The following is a 25,332-nucleotide window of genomic DNA, read 5'->3' on the forward strand; positions in this document are numbered from 1 at the left end:
TCTTCATGTTTCTCTGTTAACCCATTTAGGCCTAGACTTATTGAATGCTTTAACTATTGAAACATAGCAGATATACAAGCTCACCGAGTGCCACGCTGCAAGCTTGTAGATCTGCTATTTTTGAAAAAGTTGTGAAAATGTGTGCAAATCTTTGAATATATGTATTTTTAAAGCATACGTTTGTAACTCAAATTTTACTTCTAGGGGGTCCCTGGAACTGAATATTTTGAGAAGGGGGCCCGTGGACAGATTCATATCATGTTGGGGGTCCTTCACATGAAAACCACTGACACAGTAGTCTCTGAAGAACAGACTAGACTAACTGAGCTCCAGTTAAGTGAAAAGGACCTTTTCTTTGACGATGGCTGGTCAGATTGCTGACATAGAAATAACCTTAGAACCTTAGAAGGATTCAAAAGACACTTATAGAATCGGGTCAAAATTCTAATTTTTATTTTTCTAAAATGGCAGATCTACAAGCTCGCAGCGTGGCACTCTGTGCCGTGCTGTGAGCTTGTATATCGGCTATTTTTCAGTAGTTAAAGCATAAAATAATAATACACCATAATGTGTACCCGTTCTGAATGAAAATAATGTCCATCCACCCACCACACCCTCCTGATCCATTCTTTGGCCTATGTCTTCTTAGTGCTACGACTATGTCAGTCAGTCCATTGGTCCATCCGTCTGTCTGTCCAACACTTTGGTCCCAATTGAACAACAATGTCCTCATAAACTGTGGGCTTCTTCAGTGTAACTTCACGGCCCCCAGACAGAAAGCTACGAGGAGGCGCCGGGGCTTGGACAGGGCTGGGCGGAGCTACGGCTGATCGGCAGCTCCTTCGACAAATCGGAGAGCGGGCTTCGATGACAGGCTTTTGGATCAGCCAATGGGGAGAATTCAGCCACCTGAGAGAGAGAGAGAGAAAGAGAGAGAGATTTTTTCATAATCAACTAAATCGATTATATTAGCCACTTGAACCCTAGTGTCCATATTTTGAGAACTTTGGCCAAAAACAGAAATTTAATTTATCATGATATCATCCTCCATCATGCACTGGGATTAATTCACCTTTTATTTGCCAGGCTGTCAGACCAAAATGTACGTTTTCAGGAAAATGAGCTCAAGTGGAGTTAGGAGGTTTTGACCGAAGGGCTTTTACTAGTTTTCATTGGTTCAATATTATTTTAACCAACCCACAGAGGTAAAGGGTGTTCAATAGCACATATTTATGAAAAAAAGAGAGGGAAACTAGCAGATCTACAAGCTCACAACGACGCGTTGTGAGCTTATAGATCGGCTATTTTTGGCAAATGTTCTGCCCCAGGATAATGGATGTTTTGATTATCGCGATAATATCGTAAATTGTGATTTCTTTGGTCACAATAATCGTGATATAACATTTTCATATCGTCACATTCCTACTTACGGGGACGTAGGCCAGGTTGTCGCGGAGGCAGGCGTCCTGCAGCTCGCCACGCAGCGCAGTCACATGACCGCGCTGGGCGGAGATCTCCTGCTCCAGCCAGCCAATCCGAGAGCCCGCTGCCTGGTAGAGATCAGCGAACGTGGAGACCAGCCTCTAGAGGGAGCCAGAGAGACAGTTACCTTTTCTGTTAAACCAGTGGTTCTCACACTTGGGGTCGGGACCCCAAGTGGGGTCCCCTAATTATTTTGTGGGGTCCCCGGATGATTAGCTTAATGTCATTTTTGTTCTCACTCAATGGTAAACAAACCAACACACAGTATAAGTGTATACAGGGTATCTGCATATTCTAAAGTGACAATTTAAGGACTTTCAAGACTGTTTTAACACCAAACTGGCCAAACTGTCAAATATTAAGTAAGCAAGAGGCGGACATTGTGGAAATAGCCGATCTGCGAGGCGTTGTGAGCATGTAGATCTGCTATTTTCACAACGTTTATCTGTGGAACCGAGTCACATTAAATGTAATACCTACAATTCCAAGTGCTTGTCAGGGTGGGGGTCCCCAGATCAAATATTTATTTTGGGGGTCATGGCCTAAAAAGGTTTGAGGGAGATGGAGAGCCAAACAAACAAAACAAAAAACGCACTGGTACTCCGAGGCTACTTTTCACTTTTCACAAATAAATAAGTGAATGAATGAATACAGTAAGTGAATGAATGAAGTGATAGCTAACTCACATGCAGTGACCTCCACACCTCCCATCATCCTCTCTGTTCCCGACAGCTCCGCGTGCACTCTGGGTAACTGCAGGGGGAGGGGCTTACCCGTCACAGAGCAACGTGATTGGACCAGACCGTCTCTGACCTGGGAGAGGGGACACCGACAGAATGGGAGAGAGAGGGAGAGAGTTAAAAAAAAAAAAAACTAAGATACAGTAGGGAAAAGAGTGACACCCAGAGCCACAACACTAGACCATGATTTGGGTGGAAACCTTACCTTCTATGTCCAAAACCGTTTTGTATTTATCACTTTAAAAATGATTTAAACTAGCGAAAATAGCAGATCTTCAAGCACACAATGCCTCGCAGTGCAAGGCGTTGTGTGCTTGAAGATCGTCTATTTTCACTAGTTCTGTGCGACAGTCTTGTGTGATGAAGCAGGGCTTTACTTTGCAAAAAACGTACACATTTGAAACTTGAAGATACAAGGTTTCTTTCTGCCTGACAGCAACGATATACTATAGCAGCCATAGTAAAAATACCTAATATATTGTATATACTACCAAGTACTGTACCATGCGTGCGTGCGTGCGTGCGTGTGTGCGTGGGTGCGTGCCTGCGTGGGTGCGTGTGCGTGCGTGTTACCTCTTTGTAGGTGTTCTCTACAGTGGTCATGAAGTTGACCAGAGACTTTTTACTCCTAGGATAGAGGGATGAGACAAAGATATAAAGAGTCACTTGATATAAATTAACATGTAGATATGCTTTAGCGTGTATGTACATTTTATTTATATAGCACTTCTTACAGAGAGAACTCACAAACTGCTTTACATACAGAGAGATAAAAAAAACTAAACGGGGTACTGAAGCAGTTAGAAAAGAAAAATAGCCTGTATAAATGTTAAACAGGACAGCAAATAACACAAAAAAGAAAATATAATCATGTAACACATGTGCAAATGCTTGTTCAAAACAACATATCTACAAGCTCCTTTCGCTCAATGTGGTGAGCTTATAGATCTGCTATTTTCACTACTTTAACCCTTTTTTTCTTTTTATTAATTAACTTAGCCCATTTAGAACGGGTACACATTATTGTGTATCATTATTTTATGCTTAAACTATTGAAAAATGGCAGATATACAAGCTCACAGCGCGCGCTGCGAGCTTGTAGATCTGCTATTTTTGAAAAATCGTGAAAATTTGAATTTTGACCCGATTCTATAAGTGTCTTTTGAATCCTTCTAAGGTTTTTTGAAAACCCTATGTTTCTATGTCAGCAATCTGGCCAGCCATCGTCAAAGAAAAGGTCCTTTTCACTTAAATGGAACTCAGTTCTTGAGAGACTACTATGTACTTGGCCACGGACCCCCATCTCAAAATATTTAGTTCCAGGGACCACCCAGAAGCAACATTTGAGTTACAAACGTTCGCTTTGAAAATACATTATATTCAAAGATTTGCACGCATTTTCACGACTTTTTCAAAAAATAGCAGATCTACAAGCTCGCAGCGCGGCACTCGGTGCCGCGCTGTGAGCTTGTATATCTGCTATTTTTCACTGGTTAAAGCATTCAATAATAATTCTAAACATTTAGGAATTATTTTCAATTGATGAAACGTGGTGTGTGTGTGTGTGTGTGTGTGTGTGTGTGTTATTACCTGTGTGTGTTCGTCAGTGAATCCTCCATCTGTCTCAGACGGTCCTCCGACTCTCTCTTCTCTCGCTGTGCGGCCGACAAACGTTTACCCAAAATCCTTAGCGACTGCTCCTTGCGGCGAACCTCCTGAGGATGTGTGCATGTGTGTGCGTGAAAGAAAGAGAGCTTGTTAGTAACATTGATGAGTAGAGCCTTTAGCACGAATCTAATCTGTGTGTGTGTGTGTGTGTGTGTGTGTGTGTGTGTGTGTGTGTGTGTGAGAGAGAGAGAGAAAGAGGAATGGGACGATAATCTTAATTATCGTTTATCGTGATAAAAAAGAAAAATCGTATTGTGGAGATCTAAATGTATCACAAAATTGTCCTCTATCACACACTGGGATCAATTCACCTTTTATTTGCAAGGCTGCATATCCGGTACCACTTAAACCCTCTATAATTGGTAAAAAAAAAGGACCTGTAAACAACATACTTGATACAGTCTTTTTTTCACTCTCTACCAAATCACTCTGCCAAAAAAATAGCTGACCTACAAGCTCACAACGGGTCGCAATGTGAAACGTTGTGATCTTGTGGATCGGCAATTCTTTTGGCAAATGTTCCGTCCTAGAATAATGGATATTGGGGGATATTTTGATTATCGCGATAATATTGCAAATTGCAATTCTTTTTGGTCATAATAATTGTGACATGACATTTTCTCATCGTCCCATCCCTAGTGTGTGTGTGTGTGTGTGTGTGTGTGTGTGTGTGTGTGTGTGTGTGTGTGTGAGAGTTTGTCTAGCTATACCTATGGGGACTAAACGCATGTTCACACAGTCACCTGCAGGGGACCTCTGACAGTGTGGGGTAGTGATGCGCGGATTGACCCGGTGCCCCCACCCGCCCGCCAACCCGCCCGCATGCGGGTGGGTGGGTCAAAGGTTTTCAGACTCCATTGGCGGGCGGCGGGCGGGCGGGTTATCACCACTCTCATGTGCAAAAAATAAATAAGAATAATCACCTGTTCTTATTTGCCTTTTATTCTTAATAAGAGTAGGCCTATAAGAATAAGAATACTACGTTTGAATACGAGCACGACGAGCGAGCGAGTTTTAAAATGCGCCAGAGAGGAGCGAGGTTTCTCCTCCTCTCCTTGGTGCGAGGCAGCGAGGACCGTCCCAACTCCGCTCCTGTTGGGGCCGCGAACCACATTTTGCCAACATTTGACACAATGTGAGCACAGCAGAGAAGATGCACAAACAATTCAGCGCGTGTCGCTGATCAGGATTTCACTTATATGTCTCTGTCATCCACACAAGTCCGTTTATAAATACTTTGTGTGTTGGTTAAGTTATATAACCAGCCAGTCAACGGATACGATTTGAAACACAACTTTCGCAAGTGAGACGGATTTTTTGACTGAATGAACCAACCACGCTCACCTCGAGACTCCAGTCGCTCCCATCTCTCCAATCTGGTGATTAATCAATAACCAACAGGATTTAATATTGTCCGTCTTTTGCTGTCTGTTTAAAGTGCGAGGCGCCGCGCTGTATAAATATGATTGACATAAAACCTGAAACGCCATTCTTACCCCGACGATGCCCTAGCGAAGAAGAATGAACGTCTTTGAATGAATGTCTTTTAGGCTAAACCCCAATTTGAACAACACGTTTGTTTATTTAGCCCATGACAATATTGTGCTACTGTAGACCTTTCTGTAAAGCGACTTTGGGTACTTAGAGAGCCGTATATAAAGATGAGCTATTGTGGAGATGATATACCATCTTTTTTTTTAAATGCGGGTTGCGGGGCGGGCGGATTCTTGATTTATATATTGTTCTGCGGCGCGGGCGCGGGCGGGTTACGTTTCGTGCGGGCTGTGGGTTGTGGGTTGTGCGGGTTATGAAAAAAAGCTGACCCGCGCACCACTAGTGTGGGGACAAAATAGTAGGTCCCCACAACGGTTAGGGTTAGGGTTAGAGGTTAGGTTTAGGGATAGAGGTTAGGTTTAGGGATAGAGGTTAGGGTAAGGCCACAGGAATTGCATAAAAATGAATGGAAGTCTATGTAATGTCCTTACAAGTGATGTAGATATATAGTGTGTGTATGTGTGTGGGGGGGGGGGACTGCCCCATATGGTTCGAACTCCCGTTGGTCCGAACACAGTCGGCAGATTAGTCACTCACCAGCGTCGGCAGGTTAGCTACTCAACAGTGTTAGTTTTACTGAGGTTAGGGTTAAGGTTTAATTTAGGTGGTCGGACCAAAGGGAGTTCGAACCAAGGACACGTTAGCGTGTGCGCGCGTACGTACCTGTGCAGCCTGGCTCAGTGTGTGTTGCGTGCGGGTGGTGTCAGCAGTGTGCGTGTGGAGTTGTGCGGTCAGCGTGCGTAGCTGAGCGGACTGCTCCTTCAGCAGACCCTGGGCCTCCTGCTCCCTGTTCAGGGCCTGGCGCAGCTCCGCGCACACGCTCTCAAAACGCTCCACCGGGACCTAAAGGGGCGTCACAAGGGGGGGAAAAGTTTACAGTTTAGGCATTTAGCAGACGCTTTTAATCCAAAGCGACTTCAGTGGCGTCAGTTCAGAAAAAGCTAAGATATGGCAACATGACTGGTGTCTTGCACGCGCCCAAAAGCGTGCATGCAAGACACCAGTCTTGCACACCTGTCTTGCACGCCTTACGTTAGCAGCTAAACTTGCAGCTAAACTTGCCACAGGCACAAACCTCCCACAATTAACAATGCATTGCACCTGTGCAGCTGCTGGGAATATACCATTCTGTCAAGATGGAGAGAATACAAGTGTGGAGAATACAATTATAATACCTTGTTAAAGTGACCATTTTGTTAAATTTTGCATTTGTAGTTATTTTACTGTAATTCAACAACATAATAAACAGCACAGATAGACAAATAGACATTCGTGGATTTATATTTAAAAGTAACTTCCCCCCCCTGGACCCAGGGTATGGCAGCTGCATAACCCTGCCATACCCAATTGACGCCCCTGAGCGACTTACAATAAGCAGGTAATACACATCACTATAATAAGCAAGATAATATGTCAGTACATTAACAACAATATAAGAAATGCATCAATCTAGAAAAACAATAACATAGGCAGACCATGTGCCTAATCAGTAAAAAACTTTTATAACCTTTTAAAAACTGCTATCTAGCTTCATATATGGTCATTGAGGGAAGGGGAGTGTTATGGGTTTAGGTGGAGTCTGAAGAGGTGAGTCTTCAGTCCACGGCGGAAGCTAGGGAGTGAGTCTGTAGTTCTAATGGAAGCTAGGGAGTGAGTCTGTAGTTCTAATGGAAGCTAGGGAGTGAGTCTGTAGTTCTAATGGAAGCTAGGGAGTGAGTCTGTAGTTCTAATGGAAGCTAGGGAGTGAGTCTGTAGTTCTAATGGAAGCTAGGGAGTGAGTCTGCAGTTCTAATGGAAGCTAGGGAGTGAGTCTGTAGTTCTAATGGAAGCTAGGGAGTGAGTCTGTAGTTCTAATGGAAGCTAGGGAGTGAGTCTGTATTTCTAAGTGCGACAGGGAGTTTATTCCACAGTTTGGGGGCCAGGAGGGCAAATTGTCTAGGACGAGTGGATTTTGTCCTGGGGATTTTAGCAAGGGTTCTGTCAGCATCCCTGTGTGGGACTGAGTTACTAGGGCCCAAGGTGGAGGGTCCTTGATTATTTTATACTTTAGCTATTGAAAAATAGCAGATATGTATTTTTAAGCGAACATTTGTAACTCAAATTTTGCTTCTGGGGGTCCCTGGGACTAAATATTTTGAGATGGGAAACATATGTTTTTCAAAAAAACACAAAGGATTTGAAATATTCAAAGACTTTTTTCAAAAATAGCAGATCTACAAGCTCGCAGCTGTGAGCTTGTATAACTGCTATTTTTTTCAATAGTTAAAAGCACAAAATAATGCGTAATGATGCGTTCCCTCCCCCCATGAAGAACATTCATGGGGGGCCCGCAGTGAATCCTTGTACCCAGGGCCCAGAATTTGGTGTGACGCCCCTGACCAAAAGTAAAGGCACTCATTGTGCACAATGTCCTCATTTCACACACGTGGGGCCTGGAAACGATTATGACATTTTAAGTGACGATTCATTTTCAAACGATTTGATTGTGTTTGTGTCGCTGCACACTGGAGCATATGAATAAAAAAATAAATTTCTCTTTGGCTTTTAAGTTGCACACAGCAGATAACCTACATGGGCAACTGAATACTGAATTTCCCCTGTGGGATAATAAAGGTATCTATCTACATATACAAAAGAATGACTGGCAACTTTATTCTTTATGCATTTATAGTGGAAATAGAAGCGTTGTGAGCTTGTAGATCGGCTACTTTTTGAAAGTGTTTGAAATGATATGAACATTTCTCAACATGGAAATTGCGCTTACCTCAAGTAATTGCGATTACCTCAAGTAATTGCGATTAGACGATTATGTGATAATTAGCCCTTCGCTATGCCCCTCCCCAACCCGTCCTTGTCCAATACCACGTTAGCAACGAGTTACTAAGAGAGGAGCGATGGAACGCCCATAGGCCTTGCATGTTATATGACAGCTCTTGTCTCTTTCACATGTAAATAATCGATCGTTTCAGGAGGAAAAGCTTCAAAATGTCCCCTAAATCTAGTCACCAAAGCCTGCCCTGCAGTAGGCTGTGCACAGGAAGAATGTGCATGACATTATTTCAATGAGTAAAAACACAGGGAAATGTTAGTGACTAGGGCATTCATCAATTATTCGAATAGTCGAATATTCGAATATCAAAGTCACTATTCGTCATTGTTCACCAAAGTCGAATATTCGATTATTTTAATTTTTTTATAGTTTTGTGTTTAAAAATATATATATATTTCTTCATGGTTTATAAAGCTTGGCTAGATAGGAAGTCATAAGAACCCTGACAAGCACTTGGAATTGTAGGTATTACATTTAATGTGATTCGGTTCTGCAGATAAATATTGTGAAAATAGCCGATCTACATGCTCACAATGTTCGCCTCTTACTTACCTAATATTTGACAGTTTTGCCAGTCCTGTCGAATGTTCGAATACTTTGAGGTTGAATAATTCGACTACTAAAACAGGGAAAGCATCCGTGTCATTTTCGATGTGGCGCTGGTTATTAACACTTTAAAAAAAAGACTTTTTAATCCCAAAGCTGGCATGTTTACAGCACAAACTAGGCTCGGATGGCGGCCGCCATGACACACTGTCACATGACACACGTCATGTGACTAGATGACGTAAATGTTGAAGTCAAGTGATAATCCATCTGCACAAAAACAACCCCGCCCGGCCCTTCAAAATAATAGTGGGGGCCTACGGAGGAATCGGCGCGGCACCAAGGCACCAAGCATCCCTTCAAAGTAAGAGGCAGCAGAAGTGTTAAAACATAGCAGGTCTACAAGCTCGCTCATATCATCATAATGGTCTACATGCTCACGTAGATCTGCTATTTTCACAATTTCAGCCTCTAATATTTGACAATTTGGCCAATGTTTAATTTTTCATTTTGGAGGTATTAAAAAGTCCTTAAATTGTCACTTTAGAAATGTGCAGATACCCTCTATACACTTAAAGTTTAGGTTGGTTTCTTTACAGTTGAGTGAGAAAAACAATGTTGCACATTAAGATAATCATCTGGGGACCCCCCAAAATAATTTGGGGACCCCCCTGGGGGTCCCGACCCACAGGTTGAGAACCACTGCTTTACACCCGTCACCCACCTGCCACTGGAGCTGAACCCGGGGCTGCCCGAGGTCGCCCCCCAGTGGTCGTCTCTGTCGGTGCAGCGCAGCACAGCGCTGTAGCGCTCCTCCTCCGTCTTGCCGTCGGTGTTCTCCAGGGAGACACGGCGGCGGTACTGCGGGCTGCTCTCGGTCTCGGTGGCGAGCCGCGCCGCCCGCGCCTCCCTCTGGCGGAACGTGTCGCTGTTCCCGCGCTCCAGAGGAACGCTGTACGGCAAAAGGAAGATAGGGGGGGTGGGGGTCGACAGCGTTGGTTTGGTTCGAACAAAAACCCAAAAGGAAATGCTCGCCGACTACCTTTTATCGCTGACGAAAACTACCGGTAAATAAAAACTAAATAAAAATTGATTCATTCAAATAAGTTATGCCTTGTATAGACAGTATGCGATAATGGAATCCGTAGGAGACTGGTTGAATAAATTAGAAGGCGCGGCTTGTGATTGGCTGCAGCGGAGGTCTGGAGCGCTCGGCTGTGGTCACTTGGACCACGCGGGTGAATGTTAACCTCTATGCCTAAACCTAACCCAAACCCTAAACCCTAACCTCAGTAAAACTATGCCTAAACTTAACCCAAACCCTAAACCCTAACCTCAGTAAACCTATGCCTGAACCTAACCCTACCCCTAACCCCTAACCTCAGTAAACCTATGCCTAAACCTAACCCTACCCCTAACCCGGGGGTCAGCAACCCGCGGCTCTAGAGCTGCATGCAGCTCTTCAGCGCCGCCCTAGTGGCTCCCTGGAGCTTTTTCAAAAATGTATGAAAATGGAAAAAGATGGGGGGGGGCTCCAGACAGATTCGTTTTTTGTTTTTTTGGTCCAGTATGGCTCTTTCAACATTCTGGGTTGCTGACCCCTGCCCTAACCCTAACCTCAGTAAAACTATGCCTAAACCTAACCCAAACCCTAACCTCAGTAAAACTATGCCTAAACCTAAACCTAACCTCAGTAACCCTGACACTGGTGAGTAGCTATAACCTGCCGACGCTGGTGAAGCAAAAAGAAGCGCTCCTTCCCCCACCGTCTCCTACGGATTCAATAACAGCATACAGTATGGATAATTAGAGCACCGAAGTCTGACTAAGTTTCGCAACCTTTCTGGGTCATGTTTTTTCCCCCCACATTCTTCTGAATTCCCATAAATGTGTTTAATATCGAGTCAGCTCAGAGCTGTGTTCATAAACGTAACATTGAAGGGGTTCCAAATGGACCCTTACAGGTCTGTAACTCTGAGGCGACCGCGGTTTTCCCGGTGAACCTGAGCGCAACGGTGGAGTGTGGGGAACACGCACCACTGACTATTGTATAGAGAATTAGAGGCACTCTTGCCGATTTAGTAAGAGACTTGTCGCCAATTGCAAGATATTTAAAAGTTATTTGGGGCCATGATGATAACCTTTTCTTCCCACTACTAGACTAAAGACTTTTCAGAAGTTAATTTAATATTTTCCATGATTTCCTTTATCCTCATCTAATCGTGTGCTAATGCAAGCAGCTGTTTTCAGCAGGTTTTAAGGCCTAGTAGGCTTTTCAGAAGTTCATTAATGTTTTCCATTTAATGATTTCCTTTATCGTCATCTTGCGCTAATGCACGCAACTGTTTTCACCAGGTTTTAAGGTCTTATTTTAGTCGTTTCTCATAAGCTCGCGACCCTCCTTGCCCATCGGCCCCCACCGTTGCGCTTAGGTTCACCGGGAAAACCGCGGTCGCAACTCTGAGAGTGTACAAATGGAACCAAATGGACCCTTACAGATCTGTGACAGTGTATAAATGGAACCAGATGGACCCTTGCGGGTCCACGGGAGGCCGAGAGACTGAACTCACGTGTACATGGAGAGACTGAACTCACGTGTACATGGAGAGGCTGAACTCACGTGTACGTGGAGAGGCTGAACTCACGTGTACATGGAGAGGCTGAACTCACGTGTACATGGAGAGACTGAACTCACGTGTACATGGAGAGACTGAACTCACGTGTACATGGAGAGACTGAACTCACGTGTACATGGAGAGACTGAACTCACGTGTACATGGAGAGGCTGAACTCACGTGTACATGGAGAGGCTGAACTCACGTGTACATGGAGAGGCTGAACTCACGTGTACATGGAGAGACTGAACTCACGTGTACATGGAGAGGCTGAACTCACGTGTACATGGAGAGGCTGAACTCACGTGTACATGGAGAGACTGAACTCACGTGTACATGGAGAGACTGAACTCACGTGTACATGGAGAGGCTGAACTCACGTGTACATGGAGAGACTGAACTCACGTGTACATGGAGAGGCTGAACTCACGTGTACATGGAGAGGCTGAACTCACGTGTACATGGAGAGACTGAACTCACGTGTACATGGAGAGACTGAACTCACGTGTACATGGAGAGGCTGAACTCACGTGTACATGGAGAGACTGGAGTCGTAGGTGGACTTGACGCCGTACGTCTCCTCGTGGGACTTGAACATCTCGTTGGCGTCCCAGCCGTTGGCCTGCAGGGGGAGCAAGAGAGCAGGTAAAGTAAATAACATATGAGCATGGTTCCCACACATCTTTAACAATGCATTTTCAAAACTTTTCCATAACTTTTCAGAAGTATTTTACCCCATTTCCAGGCCCACAGCAATCAAATGGTGCAATACAAACAATTGCCAGAAGATGTCATATGTGTGCTAAACATGAAAGGTAATATGAACTAATTGCAATAAAAGTAGCAGTGCAATAATGAGAATGGCCCAAGACTGACTCGAGCGAAGGTGTCACGTGACAAAAATCACAGATCTACAAGCTAACAATGTATCACTGTATACAGAGCTTGTAACATCGCGGCGGTAGTTTTTCTTCTCTGTGTGAAAGAAGAGACGTTCGGCTGCTGTGTACGGGAGCTCCCACGCGCACAATGGACACGTGCCGTGTGCACGGATCCCCCTGAAATCAGGTAGATCCAAAAAGCTGTGGCAGCTAATCTACATTAGTTATGGCAAAACTATAGTGGCGTTTCCATAAAGCCACTTAATGCGCATTAAGGCTTTGCGAATAAACTTTCATTATCTGCAAAAACTTTTATGCGCTTGGAGGAGGTGAATTTTTAAGCTTTATCGAAAAAACTAAATGCGCATGTGAATGGAAACGGGTCAGCCAATAAATGCGAATAAATGATGACGTTCTGGTCCATTGTATGTATAGAGTTAGCCCACAAAACAAACCGGTTGTTACACACAGAGTGACACGGACCGTGTGTACATTCCTCCCGTTTTTCACAACGTGCCAGGCTGCCAGCTGTAGCTCTTTACAGACTGCTGTGCAAAGACAACCTCCGACAGAACCAGTGGTGGGCAAGGAGGTAGGGAGCGCTTCGCTGTGTTCAGCTGAACCGCGCTGAGTCGGCTCATGCGACCGTCACTAATTCAAATGACACCCGCAAATGGAAACAGGCTAATTCGCTTTGTCTTATGCGCATTTCTGATAATTTGCTTCCTATTTTCGAATACGTTTATGGAAACATGACTTATGGCACTCACTGCGTCAGCCTCCAGCTCGTAGCTCTCTCCGTTGCTGTCCCCAGCGTCCCAGCGCTGCAGCACCTTCTCCCTGTGCTCGCCGTTGACCCGCGACGAGCTGATGGCCGTGTCTGTGAACGAGTCTATGTGCATGCGCATGCACGCGCGCACGCGCACACACACACACACACACACACACACACACACACACACACACACACACACACACACACACACACACACACACACACACACACACACACACACACACACACACAATAGGGATGTAAACAGTGGGATAAAGCAACCAAGCAAATGTACTCAAGTACTGTACACAGGGATCATCGTGGTTGTACTTTTTCCTTCTTCGCGTGAAAGAAAAAACTTTCGGCGGCCGTGAACCGGAACCCCCGCGCACACAACTGGCACGCGCCACGTGCAACGGAGCCCAAAAATCTGCTGAATACAATAGGAAAGGCTCCATCCCTACCCATGTTTACCGTACTTGTACTAGATCCCACAAGAATGTTTTGCTGGGAGAGAGAAAGATCAATAACAAAGTAGATATTCTCCTGATTTTGTCTCTCTGACAAAAGCCATTTTAGAATGAGAAAATCTCTGGAAGATCGTGTGGTTTGTGAAGATGGGGTGTAATATTTAGTTCAGTGAGCATGAAGCTAAAGAATGGTTCAGAAGCTGTGTTCACGTTCACTCTTCCATTGGAACTAACAGACTCCAACCTGATTCCTGTCTACTAAAGAAGGCGTCCACCCACTTCATACAAACAGGGGAATAAACGGAAATGGCGAGTCTTGTAATTTTTCAGAGGTCATCGACAGGGACGTGCAGAGAATGTTAGAGAGGCAGGGCCTGAAATTCCTAAAAGGGCCTTTTGGTGAAAATATCGAAAATAGCAGACCTCCGAGCTCACAGCGCGTCGCAGTGCAATAGCAGACTTCCAAGCTCCCAACGCGCCGCAGCGTGACGCTTTGTGAGCTTGGAGGTCGGCTATTTTCTGTGCTTGATACCACACTGAACTAAGCATAATCAATTCAATACTGGAGATGTAGCGTACTGCATGGATTTCTACACAGAGAGGGCAATTCTTTCAACGTAAGATGATGCATTCAAGTCCAGGAGAGTTTGGACAAGGCAATCTTTGTGAATGCTGCCTATAGCATGGAAAGAGAGCACACATCATTCTAGGGGTCCTTGACATGAAAAGGTTCGAGCGCCACTGATCGTAGCAACGTAAGTTTTTCAAAAAAACATTTCAAATATTTTTTAGGCAGTGGTTCTCAACCTTTTCAGGCCGCGACCCCCAAAATAATCAGCACAAATAACATTTTGTATAACACGGTTCTATTGTGAAAATAGCAGATCTACATGCTCACAACGCCTCGCTTTGCGAGGCGTTGTGAGCATGTAGACCCCCCAATATAATTTGGGGACCCCCCCTGGGGATCCCGACCCACAGGTTGAGAACCACTGCCCGTAAGAAATGGCGTAAGAAATGCTGACTTCAATGGTGTATCTTTGCACTCGACCGATGCAATTTAGAAATGAATGCGATCGGCTCGAGAAACATTTCATGAAGAAACGTACATGCTTTGGTGGAAATAGAGCTAGATAGAGCTAGATGTTGTAGATCGGCTATTTTCAAATAGCCAGGTTAATAGACCTAAAGTGGTTTATGTATTTATTTATTTGTTTTGCAGAATGGACCTGGGGTCTTAACCCATTTAGGCCTAGAATTATTGAATGCTTTAACCAGTGAAAAATTGCAGATATACAAGCTCACAGCGCGGCACCGAGTGCCGCGCTGCGAGCTTGTAGATCTGCTATTTTTGAAAAACCGTGATATATATATATATATATATATATATATATATATATATATATATATCTTTTTTTTTTTCTTTTTTTTTGGCAAGTCTTTGAATATATTTGTACTGAACATTTGTAACTCAAATATTTGCTTCTGGGGGGTCCCTGATAAAATATTTTGAGATGGGGGAGTCCCTGGAACAACATATTTTGAGATGGGGGTCCGTGGCCAAATACATGTAGTATTGGGGGTCCTTGGCATGAAACATTTTGAGAACTACTGACAGAATCATAGTTAAAAAAAAAAAAAAAAAAAAAAAAACGTTTCAAGATTTTTTAATATTTAAAGGATAAAATATTGCGTAATAATGTGTTCAGGCCAAATATGTGAACACTAGGGTACCTCTGGTGGCGTAGTTGAGGTCCACATCGCGGCAGGTCATGGTGACCAGGTCGGCGGGGCTGAACACCATGGTGTCTGTGATCTCCTCCATCTTGGGGGGCGGGGACTCTGGGGACACACCCCCTCCCCCTTCCTCTCCTCCCCCTCCCCCTTCGCCTCCTTCTCCCTCGCCCGCCGCCGCCACGCCATCGCTGCACTTGTGGACGGCGTCCACGGCCAGGTCGCACTGCAGACAAATGAAACCACATACAAATCTGAATGAGGCGTCAATTGGTGCATGGCAGCTGATGTAACTTGGCTACAGGGGGAAAAATAAAATGTACTTCTTAAAATAAATGTATCATGCCTGTTGCTAAGGTATGGCAACATGCCTGGTGTCTTGCACACGCGACACCAGTCACGTGGCCATACCTTAGCTTTTGCTGAACTGACACCACTGCGCATGAGAAAGAGAGAGGAAGAAAGAGAGAGAGAGAGAGAAAGAAATATGAAGGGAGAAAGAAAGAGATATAGAGATGAAGAGATGAAGAGATGAAGAGATAAAGAGAGAGAGAGTGAGAGAGAGAGAGAGAGACAGAGATAGAGAGAGAGAGAGAGAGAAAGAAACCTGTTCTGTAAAAAGAAATTCGCATTTAATTAATTGCTTTAGAGAATTAAGGGGAACACACACCGGACGCAGAGGCGACGCGGAGGCGGCGCAGAGGCGGCGCGGAGGCGGCACGGAAGCGGCACGGAAGCGGCATACAGCCCCCATGGTTCTCCCCACCGGGTGAAATGGATGTGCTGTGTGGCAGCGCGCCGCACCCAGTTGGGGTTACCGGGCGGCACTTCACGTGCGTCGATACCGCGAGCCGACTCTGCGCAGCCGCCCGCGCCCAGTGTGTGCTCCCCTTTATCTGCCCATCATTTTAGTCTTTTAATTAGGCTCCCAGACTGTTACACGGTGAAGTTTACTTTGAAACATTCGTTTCACTCTCTTCTTCTTCTTCTTCTTCTTTAGTCATCACACATGCACGCGCCGTCTCTCTCCCACTCAGACTTTGCGATAGTGTTTGTACGAGGTGGTTAGTGGCTCGCTCAACAGACAGACAGAAAATACAGACAGAAGACAGAGGACCACAGAGGTCCACATAAGCAGCAGTCACAACAGACTTTTACTTTCAGCTGTCCGCATTTCTTCAATTATTTTTTCTCTTTTTAAAACTGGACATACGGACAGACGTAATACACACACGGTCAAATGTTGGCGTGGCAGGCAACACTGCCGGCAACTGCTGCTAGGTTAACTAGTAACTTGAGTTTTCAAATAGCTGCAATGATTTGGTAGAGAATTAAAAATATATACTTTATCAAGTACGCTATTACCAGGTCTGTTTTACCAAGTATAGAGGGTTATGCAGCTCAACAGATAAAAGGTGAATTGATCCCAGTGCATGACGGAGGATAATTTCACGATACATTTAAATCTCTACGATACGAGTGTTTTTTTTTATCACGATAAACGATAATAGAGATTATCGTCCCACCCCACGACTGAGAACTTCGACCCGTGTGTTTACCTGTGAGCTTAGTGTCTTGAAGATGCCCTCGTACACTGTGCCGTTCTTCACCTGCACATCACAGGTGGAACCCTGCAAAACAAACACCATGACACGTGGCAGGGAAAGAAAGTACTACAGCAGGGGTTTTCAAACTTCTTTGTCTCAGGGCACCCCATGAATCTTTTTTTAATCCGAGGCACCCCTACATTATAATTATCACTCCCAGCACCCTTATATTTATAGCATATCGTCGTTGCCGGGTGGAAACCTTGTATGTCCCATGAAACGTTCGTTTTGTATTTATCATCTATAAAATGTACTGAACTAGTGAAAACAGCTGATCTACAAGCACACAACGCCTCGCGATGCGAGGCGTTGTGTGCTTGTAGATCAGCTGTTTTCACTAGGTTTGTGCGACAGTCTTGTATGATGAAGCAGGGCTTTGCTTTACCAAAAGACGTATACATTTGAAACTTGGAGATACAAGATTTCTGCCCGACAGTGACGATATTTTAGTGATTATGTTGCGAGGAAAACGTTGAGATAATAGCCGTTTTGGTTAGAACTGACTGAAAATAACTTTGTACTTCAAGTTTAAAATGATGCTAAATATTTTTTCAAGTGTCCAAATAAATTCCAAATATTGTCAAATGATCTCGTGGCACCCCTGGACTGCCGTCACGGCACCCCAGGGTGCCCTGTCACCCACTTTGAAAACCCCTGTACTACAGTATCAACACTGCAATGTAGAAATACTCTACAAGTAAACATTCATAATTCAGAATTACATTTTACTTGAATAAAAGCACAAAGGTGTTGGTATCAAAATGTAGTTAAAAGTATCAAAAGTAATCAAGTTTTCAAATGTATAAAATGCACAAAAATACCTTTGGAAATAGCAGAACCACAAGCTCACATTGGGTCAGATAGCGACGCATTGTGAGCTTGTAGATCTGCAATTTCCAAAAGGCCGAAATGTAGTATACAGGGCTGAAGTGGGTATTGTTTTCTGATAATAATCAAAAACGAGTAACTACAGTTTTCAAATAAATGCAGTGGAGTAAATGTACAACATGTGCCTCTTAGATGTAGTAGCGTAGAAGTAAAACTACTGAAAATTGGAAATCCACACCAAACCACTTTGCCGAAATATAATCTGTGAGCTTGTGGATATGCTATTTTTGGCTAAAGTTTTCCTCAGAATAAGAATAGGGATGCTAGAGTTCAGAGCTAGAGCCTGTCACACAAAGATTTGGCAGCCCCAGGGGCGTCAATTGGGTATGGCAGGGGTATGCAGCTGCCATACCCTGGGTCCAGGCGGAAAAATAAAAGTTACTTTCAAATATAAATCCATGAATGTCTCTTTGTCTATCTGTGCTGGTTATTATGTTGTTAAATTACAGTAAAATAACTACAAATGCAAAATTTAACAAAATGGTCACTTTAACATTATTAATTGTGGCACGTTTACTAACATGCCAAGTTTAGCTGCACTTGAACAACCGTTCCGGGCTGCCATATCCAGCCGTAGAAACGGGGGGAAAATAAAATGTACTTCTTAAAATAAATGTATCGTGCGCCTTCGCGCGCGTGCAAGACACCAGTCATGTTGCCATACCTTAGCTTTTTCTGGACTGACGCCACTGTGCAGCCCCCCCCCCCTCCCAGTTACTCTGAGGACCCCCTGTATAAGGCCCCTGCGATACACAAAGCATGAGTGTGTGTGTGTGTGTGTGAGTGATATGATATGATATGATATAGTACTTTATTGTCAGTTCACACTGAAATTTGTCTTGCGACACAGCAGGTCATGTATGCGACACATAACATATATACACACATTTAACACATGTAACAAAAAAAGACAAGACAGGTTTACATACATAAGGATAATATAGACGAGAGCAGTGTCCACCGCCAAGCCTACCTATGGCCAAGCTCCTGATTAAGCCTTAAAGTCGACTGATGGACAAAGGACCTTTTCAGTTTGACCTTTTTGTATGCTGGAACTTCGTATCTCCTTCCTGAAGGCAGCAATCTATATTCTCTATGCAACACATGGCTACTATTAGAGGTAATATTTCTTGCTAACCTTAGAATGCTGTTATCATACGTATTCGTATATAGCCTCTGAAGTGGTTGTCCAACTATCTTTGAACAAATGTTCAGTTGTTGCAGCAGTTGTGACTTTAGGGCTGCAGACAAGCATCCATACCAGGTGGTACTACAGTACTGGAGAACACTCATAATGACAGACGTGAAAAACATAAGAAGAATCTGTCTACTAGCACCAAATGATCTTAAACGGCGAAGGAAGTAGATTCTTTGCTTTGTTTTCTTACACAAGGATTCAATCTGATCTTTCCATGACAAAAGCTGGTCTATTACTACTCCGAGGTACGTATACGAGCATACCTGGTTGATCTGTTGTGTGTGTGTGCGTGTGCGTGTGCGTGTGTGTGTGTGTGTAACAGGACTCACCACGACCGCAGTGAGAAAATGAAGCATGCGGGCATTGCTGTAGACGCCCTCAAACACCTGCAGGGCAAAGACAACACAACGAGCACAAGGTCAGGCTCTCAAATGACACACTAGCTCTGAACCTTGACCTTAAACAACAAAACAAAAAGAAACACATCGTTTACACCCCCCGTGGCGTACTAATTCTGACTTCCATACACCCTGACAACAAGGAACTCCAATGGTGTCTCTTTGCACTCGACCGACACAATTTAGAAATGTATGCTATTACAAAAGTACATGTTTTGGTGGAAATAATGTCAATAATAATGGACTAAGCTTTTTGCAGCTTGTGTGTGACGCTGTAGTGCAGGGGTCATTAACCTTTTTGAAATGAAGTGCCATGTTTTTATTTTCTAGAGTGTAAAGCCTCGATCAGAGTCGTGTAGTCTTTTTGAGTCATGAAACTACGTTACGTCATTCCTCGCGGTGAAGAGCTTTCCACCGCGAGTCCTGACACATCTCTCTGTTTTTACTTTCAGACAGATAGGCTCTTCACCCCGTTCACTGATTGGTCGACCTGACCCAGTCAGTCACGGTGAATAGGACTTCACCGTGACTGACTATGATGGCCTTCACTTATTTTCTGACTTGAGGTGGAAAGCTTTCCACCTAAAATTTGCGGTGGATATAGCTCTTCACCGCAGACTCTGATCGAGGCTTTAGTGTGCCTAAATACTTTATAAACGTTAAGGACGTCCACAACTACAACACCAGAGGCAGCGCCAGAGATCACGTTCAACCCAAAGTCAACTCAAACAAAGGGTCAAACTCGTTCTTCTGCTATACAACCAAAATGTGGAACGCCCTACCGAAGGCCTTAAAGGAGTGTGGTTCCCTAGCATCCTTTAAAATCGCCCTGAAAAACCACTTACAGGCGGCAGCCATTCGCAACTGGCAATAACAAACCTAGCCCAGCCTCCCCTGACCCTTCTTTGTATTTACCTACTGTATATATTTTTTTGCACTGGTTATTTTATTTTTATTTACTTTTTTTTTTACTATATCTACTGCATAGTACTGTGTTCTATCTGTCTGTCATTCAATGTTATATGAGATACTTCAATGGTTTCCTGTGTAAATAAGCCAAGTGCTTTCCTAGGATCTCCTTTTAGTTAACCTTGCACCAGTGAACTGTACCGTCATGAAACTGTACCTTTTTCTATGCAAACTTCTAATAAAGTCTTCAATCAATGTCAACATACATTTTAATGACACATATTCTGACATATTTTGATTGGCAGGACATTGTTATAACGATTTAATTGACCACGTTCTCTCTCACACTTCTGCCAGTGTGCCGGTGATCACCCTCCCCTTGGCACCCGTGCCTAAGGTTGCCTAGCCCTGCTACAGTGTGATCAAGTAGGAGCATTCATGAAAATGAAAAAGGTCGGTCCTTGAAATGAATAGGGTTGAGAATCACTAAGACAGAAAGAGTCTGGTTGTTGTTGTTTTTGATTGATTGTTTGATTACTATTACTAATACTTTATTAGCCGTTTGCGTAGGAAAAGCACAGGACAGTACAGTTCAGATGCAAGGTCTACTATGGCTAGGGCTGTCACAATTATTAAATACTCGTCTAATCACAATTATGTGATGTAATCGCAATAATTTTGTCATAATCGTTTCCATGTTGAGAAATGTTAATATAGTTTCAAACACACTTCAAAAAGTACTGGAAACTGCAGATCTGCAAGCTCACAACACGTCGCATTGTGAGCTTGAATGAAGCCTTAAGCGCTTTGCACACAGGACAGCTGCGTTTTTTTTTTTTTTTCGTTTGCTGCATGAATAAAACGCATTGGATTAGGTGTGCAATGCTGTGCGGAATTGGCGCTGCGGATCCCAAAAGGAGTCATAAAAGGAGTGATGAGTTTTTTAACGCATGCGACAAGACGCACAAATCGAACTGGGTTCGATCGAGAAAAAAACGCACGGCCGCAGCCACTCGTCGCACGGCCAATTCGGATCCGGTGTGCATGAGGTCGTAGAGAATCATTGTTTTCTTTTTAAAAAGTGAAATTGTCCGTTTTATCCGTACGGATAAACGCGCCTGTGTGCAAAGGGCTTTACTCAGTTCATTTTTGTGTGTATTGTTTTGTGTGTATAAATTGTGTATAAGCTGTTCCAGAAAGAGACATTAAAATACTTACGGGAGATGACTGACTCTGTGACGGTGGCTTCATTGTGTTTCTTGTCCTGAAAGAAAAAAAGAAATACAGATAAAATAAAATAGAAAGATTAGTTTAACGCTATAAGCTGGTTATTAACACTTCTAGTGCCATTCTTTTTCTAATCATCCAGACAGTGTGACGCCATTCACTGCGCTTTATTTTGAAGAGCCCCAAAAGCCACAATCGTGTCCGCGTTGTGGAAATTCACTAGATAGACCGGGGTGTTTACTTTCACAAGTAAATGAAAAATTCGAAACGCGGCCGACACGGCCCAGTGTCGCCGTGAAAAAAAGTGTTTCTCTGCGATCAAAGCGTTTTTGGTAAAAAATGTTGATCAAATTTGAACTTGGATGAATTGTATTTCTATGCCAGGGGTTTTCAAAGTGGGTGACGGGGCACCCTGGGGTGCCGTGACGGCAGTCCAGGGGTGCCGCGAGATAATTTGACAATATTTGGAATTTATTTGAACGCTTGAAAAAATATTTAGTATCATTTTAAACTTGAAGTACAAGGTTGTTTTCAGTCAGTTCTAACCAAAATGGCTATAATCTCAACGTTTTCCTTGCAACATAATCACTAAAATATCGTCAATGTCGGGCAGAAACCTTGTATTTCCAAGTTACAAGACCGTCGCACAAAACTAGTGAAAAGAGCAGATCTACAAGCACGCAAGTAGATCTGCTGTTTTCACTAGTTTAGTACATATTTTAGATGATAAATACAAAACGAACGGTTTCCACCCGACAACGACGATATGCTATAAATATAAGGTGCTGGGAGAGAAAATTATAATGTAGGGGTGCCTCGGATTAAAAAGAATATTCATGGGGTGCCCTGAGACAAAAAGGTTTGGGAACCCCTGCTCTATGCTATGTTATTGGTCACAAATTAGATTGCTAATCTATCTAGATGTTTCTAGCTAGGATATGGGATATGGCTGCCCGACCGGGGTCAATTGTAGCAATGTGTTACTATGCAAGCAGATTTTATTTTATTTATTTGTATTTTTTTGGTCTGGGCTTACATATACTTTCATGTTAGTAAATGGAAAAATAAAATCACTAAATTTCAAAGTAAAACATATTTAAATACAAAAGTATAGGCATACATTTGAAAAAAAAAAATGAATTAATATTTACATATTGCAATGAAATACTGTATATATAAAACATGATTAAGTAACAATTACAAGTCAAACGCTATAAGGGCGAGTGGTGACTGTAGGGTCATGATAGAAAGTTATCAAATAATGTGTTTTTCTTTAATTAAGTGATATGGAGGAGGAGGCATTTAGAAACACAAACATTCAATTCAATTGAGTAACTGTCTGTAAAGCAGTGCTGTGTGACTGAAATCTTATGAGTAGTATTACTAATTATGGCACATATGTTTCTTTAACAAAAGATGACAAGTGAATTTCAAGTAGTCTGAGAATTATGGAGGACAATGTAAAAAGCGTTACTTTTGACGCTTCTCTCCTTATTAATTTGAGGGGAATTGTTTGAGAAACCATTGTTTAAACTACATTTAGGAAAAAGACCAAAATAAGCAACTACACTTTATAGAATCAAGCCCCCCAAACCCCCCACCCAACCTACTGTTATTTTCAAGCGTTACAGAGAGAAAGAGAAAAAAAGAATACTTATAATAAGCAGACATGGCAACACACTGGTCACTAGGAGGAACAACAAAGTTTATGTGAGGTGACAACAAGCAGCTAGGCCAGAGGCGTCAATTGGGTATGGCAATGTATGGTAGCTGCTATTAAAAAAAAAAAAAAAAAAAAATCTAAAAATGAATGCATCATGCCTGTTGCTAAGGTATGACTGGTGTCTTGCACGCGCGCCTTCCACCAGTCATGTTGCCATACCTTAGCTGTTGCTGAACTGACGCCACTGGCAGCCAGGCTGGTCAGCTGACACCAACACAATGGGCCAGCCCAGATAAACTAACATCACAAACAAGGCACAGCATCGACCCTGCATATGAATGTCAACCTCATCATTACTATTCTAAAACGTTATTAAACAGTTATTACTAACAAAAAAATCGATTTAATAACGAATTATGTTTTGAATACACATACACACATGGACCCCTTTGGAAATATAGTGCTATCTTGGGTTATGCAGCATCCTTTTGCATGAGTCTGTAGTCTGTAGGCCTACCTCTGAGCTTTTGTTGGTGTTGTTGCAAACTGTTAATAAAGTATTCAATCAATCGAAATCCAATGAACAAAAAAATAATTGTTTAAAAATAGCATATAGCTTTAGTGTAATAGTATAATAGCACGTCTATCTGTAATAACCTCACTACGCCTTGATAATAACATGCCATGGTGTGATCTTGTAGGCATAGACAATGTATGCATGCCACCATATAAAATAGTGCTTATATGAGTTAATCGGACAAATCAATGCAGTAGCCTATAGACCTATATTTTTGCCTATATCAATGCAACTTTTACGTTGATGCATAAAATAACAAAAAGATATGTTAAAAACACACACACATTCTCGATTAATACAATAATCGAAAAAAAGTAATCGACGGAATTAAGCACTATTTAAGACACATCGGCAGCTGCTACACAGCCATCATCATTTAGTAGCCTACATATTGTTATTAAGTTAGCCTGCGATAGCTGCTGGCTAACCCCAGCTCTAGCTAACATGTCTACTTTAGTAGTGCTTGTTTCTGAACGTGATCGTGCTGTAGAAGAGAAGATAAAAGGTACTTTTTAGTCATGGGCATCCCTGTCCATCCGCTGCTAATGTCAACGCTGTGATCGGATCATCATCACCACCATCATCATCATCGATAACAACAATAACAATAACACACGCGCGCGCGCACACACGCACACACACACACACACACACACACACACACACACACACACACACACACACACACACACACACACACACACACACACACACACACACACACGCACACACACACACACACACCGTCTCTACCGTCGATGAGGACAACAACAAAAACACTGCGACGAGGGGGCGCTCGATTCAACAACGGCCGGCGAATGGCCTGCTGCCCTGCCGCCGGCGGGCGGGGCTGTAGACCAAATAAAAAACTGTATATCTCCGTGTTTCCGAAACATTTTTATGGGTTTTTTAATCACTATTATAGGCTATCACTATTATTTCAAAACATTTTCAAAAAACATTCCCAATAAGCAACACATTTAATTAATTAAAAACTATATTCAATCTTTTTTTCTCAATAATCTCCATAATGAAATTAAAGAAACAGCCTATTAAAATAAATGCCATAAATTAAAGAACAAATGTTTCAGAACTTAAGAAGTAGGGACAATTGTAAATCTACAAGCTCGACAATGCGGCACAAACGTGGTGAGCTTGCCTATTTTCACTAGTTTGGGTTCCGGGCAAACTCATTTCTCTTTTCAGTCTTGAATATATAGATGTTTGGTCTGGTTCATATGTTATTCATTATTCATTATGCATCATTTCTGCTTGTATGTTGCCAAAAATAATTGGCTTTTTTCATTAAAAGTGCAGCACAACATCACCTTGAGGTGACATTTTGTATCTGCGGCAACCGGAACGACCCGTGCATCCAGGGCCTCCTCGAACGACCGGGTCATATAACTATGATATGAACGAGCGCTCCTCAAAAGGAACCCGCCCCCGGCCTGTGCTTTGCGTTGTGAGTGGACGAAGTTGCCGTCAATCAAGGTGTCCGCGTCTTCCTATTGGTCTGAATGTCGGTCAGTGACGATCGAGAAAATATTTACAGGAACTGTGTCACTAT

General features: G+C 43.1%; 2 protein-coding genes across 3 annotated transcripts; both read right to left on the minus strand.

Moving 5' to 3' along the window:
• Nucleotide 1: 1 nt before the first annotated feature.
• LOC308283428 (coiled-coil domain-containing protein 171-like) lies at nt 2-6,234 on the minus strand. Its single transcript, XM_080723861.1, has 7 exons — nt 6,108-6,234; nt 3,813-3,937; nt 2,796-2,850; nt 2,169-2,295; nt 1,963-2,024; nt 1,431-1,583; nt 2-909 (listed from the first exon to the last, which is right to left on the minus strand). Exons 2-5 carry the CDS (start codon nt 3,839-3,841, stop codon nt 1,978-1,980), a joined length of 258 nt encoding a protein of 85 aa, XP_080579987.1. The 5' UTR covers nt 3,842-3,937; nt 6,108-6,234; the 3' UTR covers nt 2-909; nt 1,431-1,583; nt 1,963-1,977.
• Nucleotides 6,113-24,488, minus strand: LOC308283422 (ataxin-2-like protein). 2 transcript variants are annotated; one of them, XM_080723854.1, is made up of 10 exons: nt 24,272-24,488; nt 23,405-23,513; nt 21,514-21,559; nt 19,318-19,374; nt 16,855-16,926; nt 15,296-15,521; nt 13,087-13,208; nt 11,966-12,057; nt 9,545-9,772; nt 6,113-6,287 (listed from the first exon to the last, which is right to left on the minus strand). In XM_080723854.1, exons 3-10 carry the CDS (start codon nt 21,544-21,546, stop codon nt 6,236-6,238), a joined length of 882 nt encoding a protein of 293 aa, XP_080579980.1. In that variant the 5' UTR covers nt 21,547-21,559; nt 23,405-23,513; nt 24,272-24,488; the 3' UTR covers nt 6,113-6,235. The 2 variants fall into 2 exon arrangements, with proteins under 2 accessions (XP_080579980.1, XP_080579979.1); XM_080723853.1 differs by lacking the exon at nt 23,405-23,513.
• Nucleotides 24,489-25,332: the final 844 nt, after the last annotated feature.

This window comes from Nannobrachium achirus (assembly GCF_963921795.1).
Source record: "Nannobrachium achirus genome assembly, chromosome: 4".
In the NCBI taxonomy this organism is placed as follows: Eukaryota; Metazoa; Chordata; class Actinopteri; order Myctophiformes; family Myctophidae; genus Nannobrachium; species Nannobrachium achirus.

Bases quoted from the DNA above. Each gene is read 5' to 3' on its own strand.
- LOC308283428 (XM_080723861.1), bottom strand. From the start codon at position 3,841: ATGGAGGATTCACTGACGAACACACACAG. The intron at 2,851-3,812 runs GTAATAACACAC...CCTCTATCCTAG, and splicing joins TCACTGACGAACACACACAG to GAGTAAAAAGTCTCTGGTCA. The intron at 2,025-2,168 runs GTGAGTTAGCTA...AAACCTTTTTAG, and splicing joins AGGTGTGGAGGTCACTGCAT to GCCATGACCCCCAAAATAAA.
- LOC308283422 (XM_080723853.1), bottom strand. The intron at 16,927-19,317 runs GTGAGTCCTGTT...TTTGTTTTGCAG, and splicing joins ATTTTCTCACTGCGGTCGTG to GGTTCCACCTGTGATGTGCA. The intron at 12,058-13,086 runs GTGAGTGCCATA...CTCCCCCTGCAG, and splicing joins ACGAGCTGGAGGCTGACGCA to GCCAACGGCTGGGACGCCAA.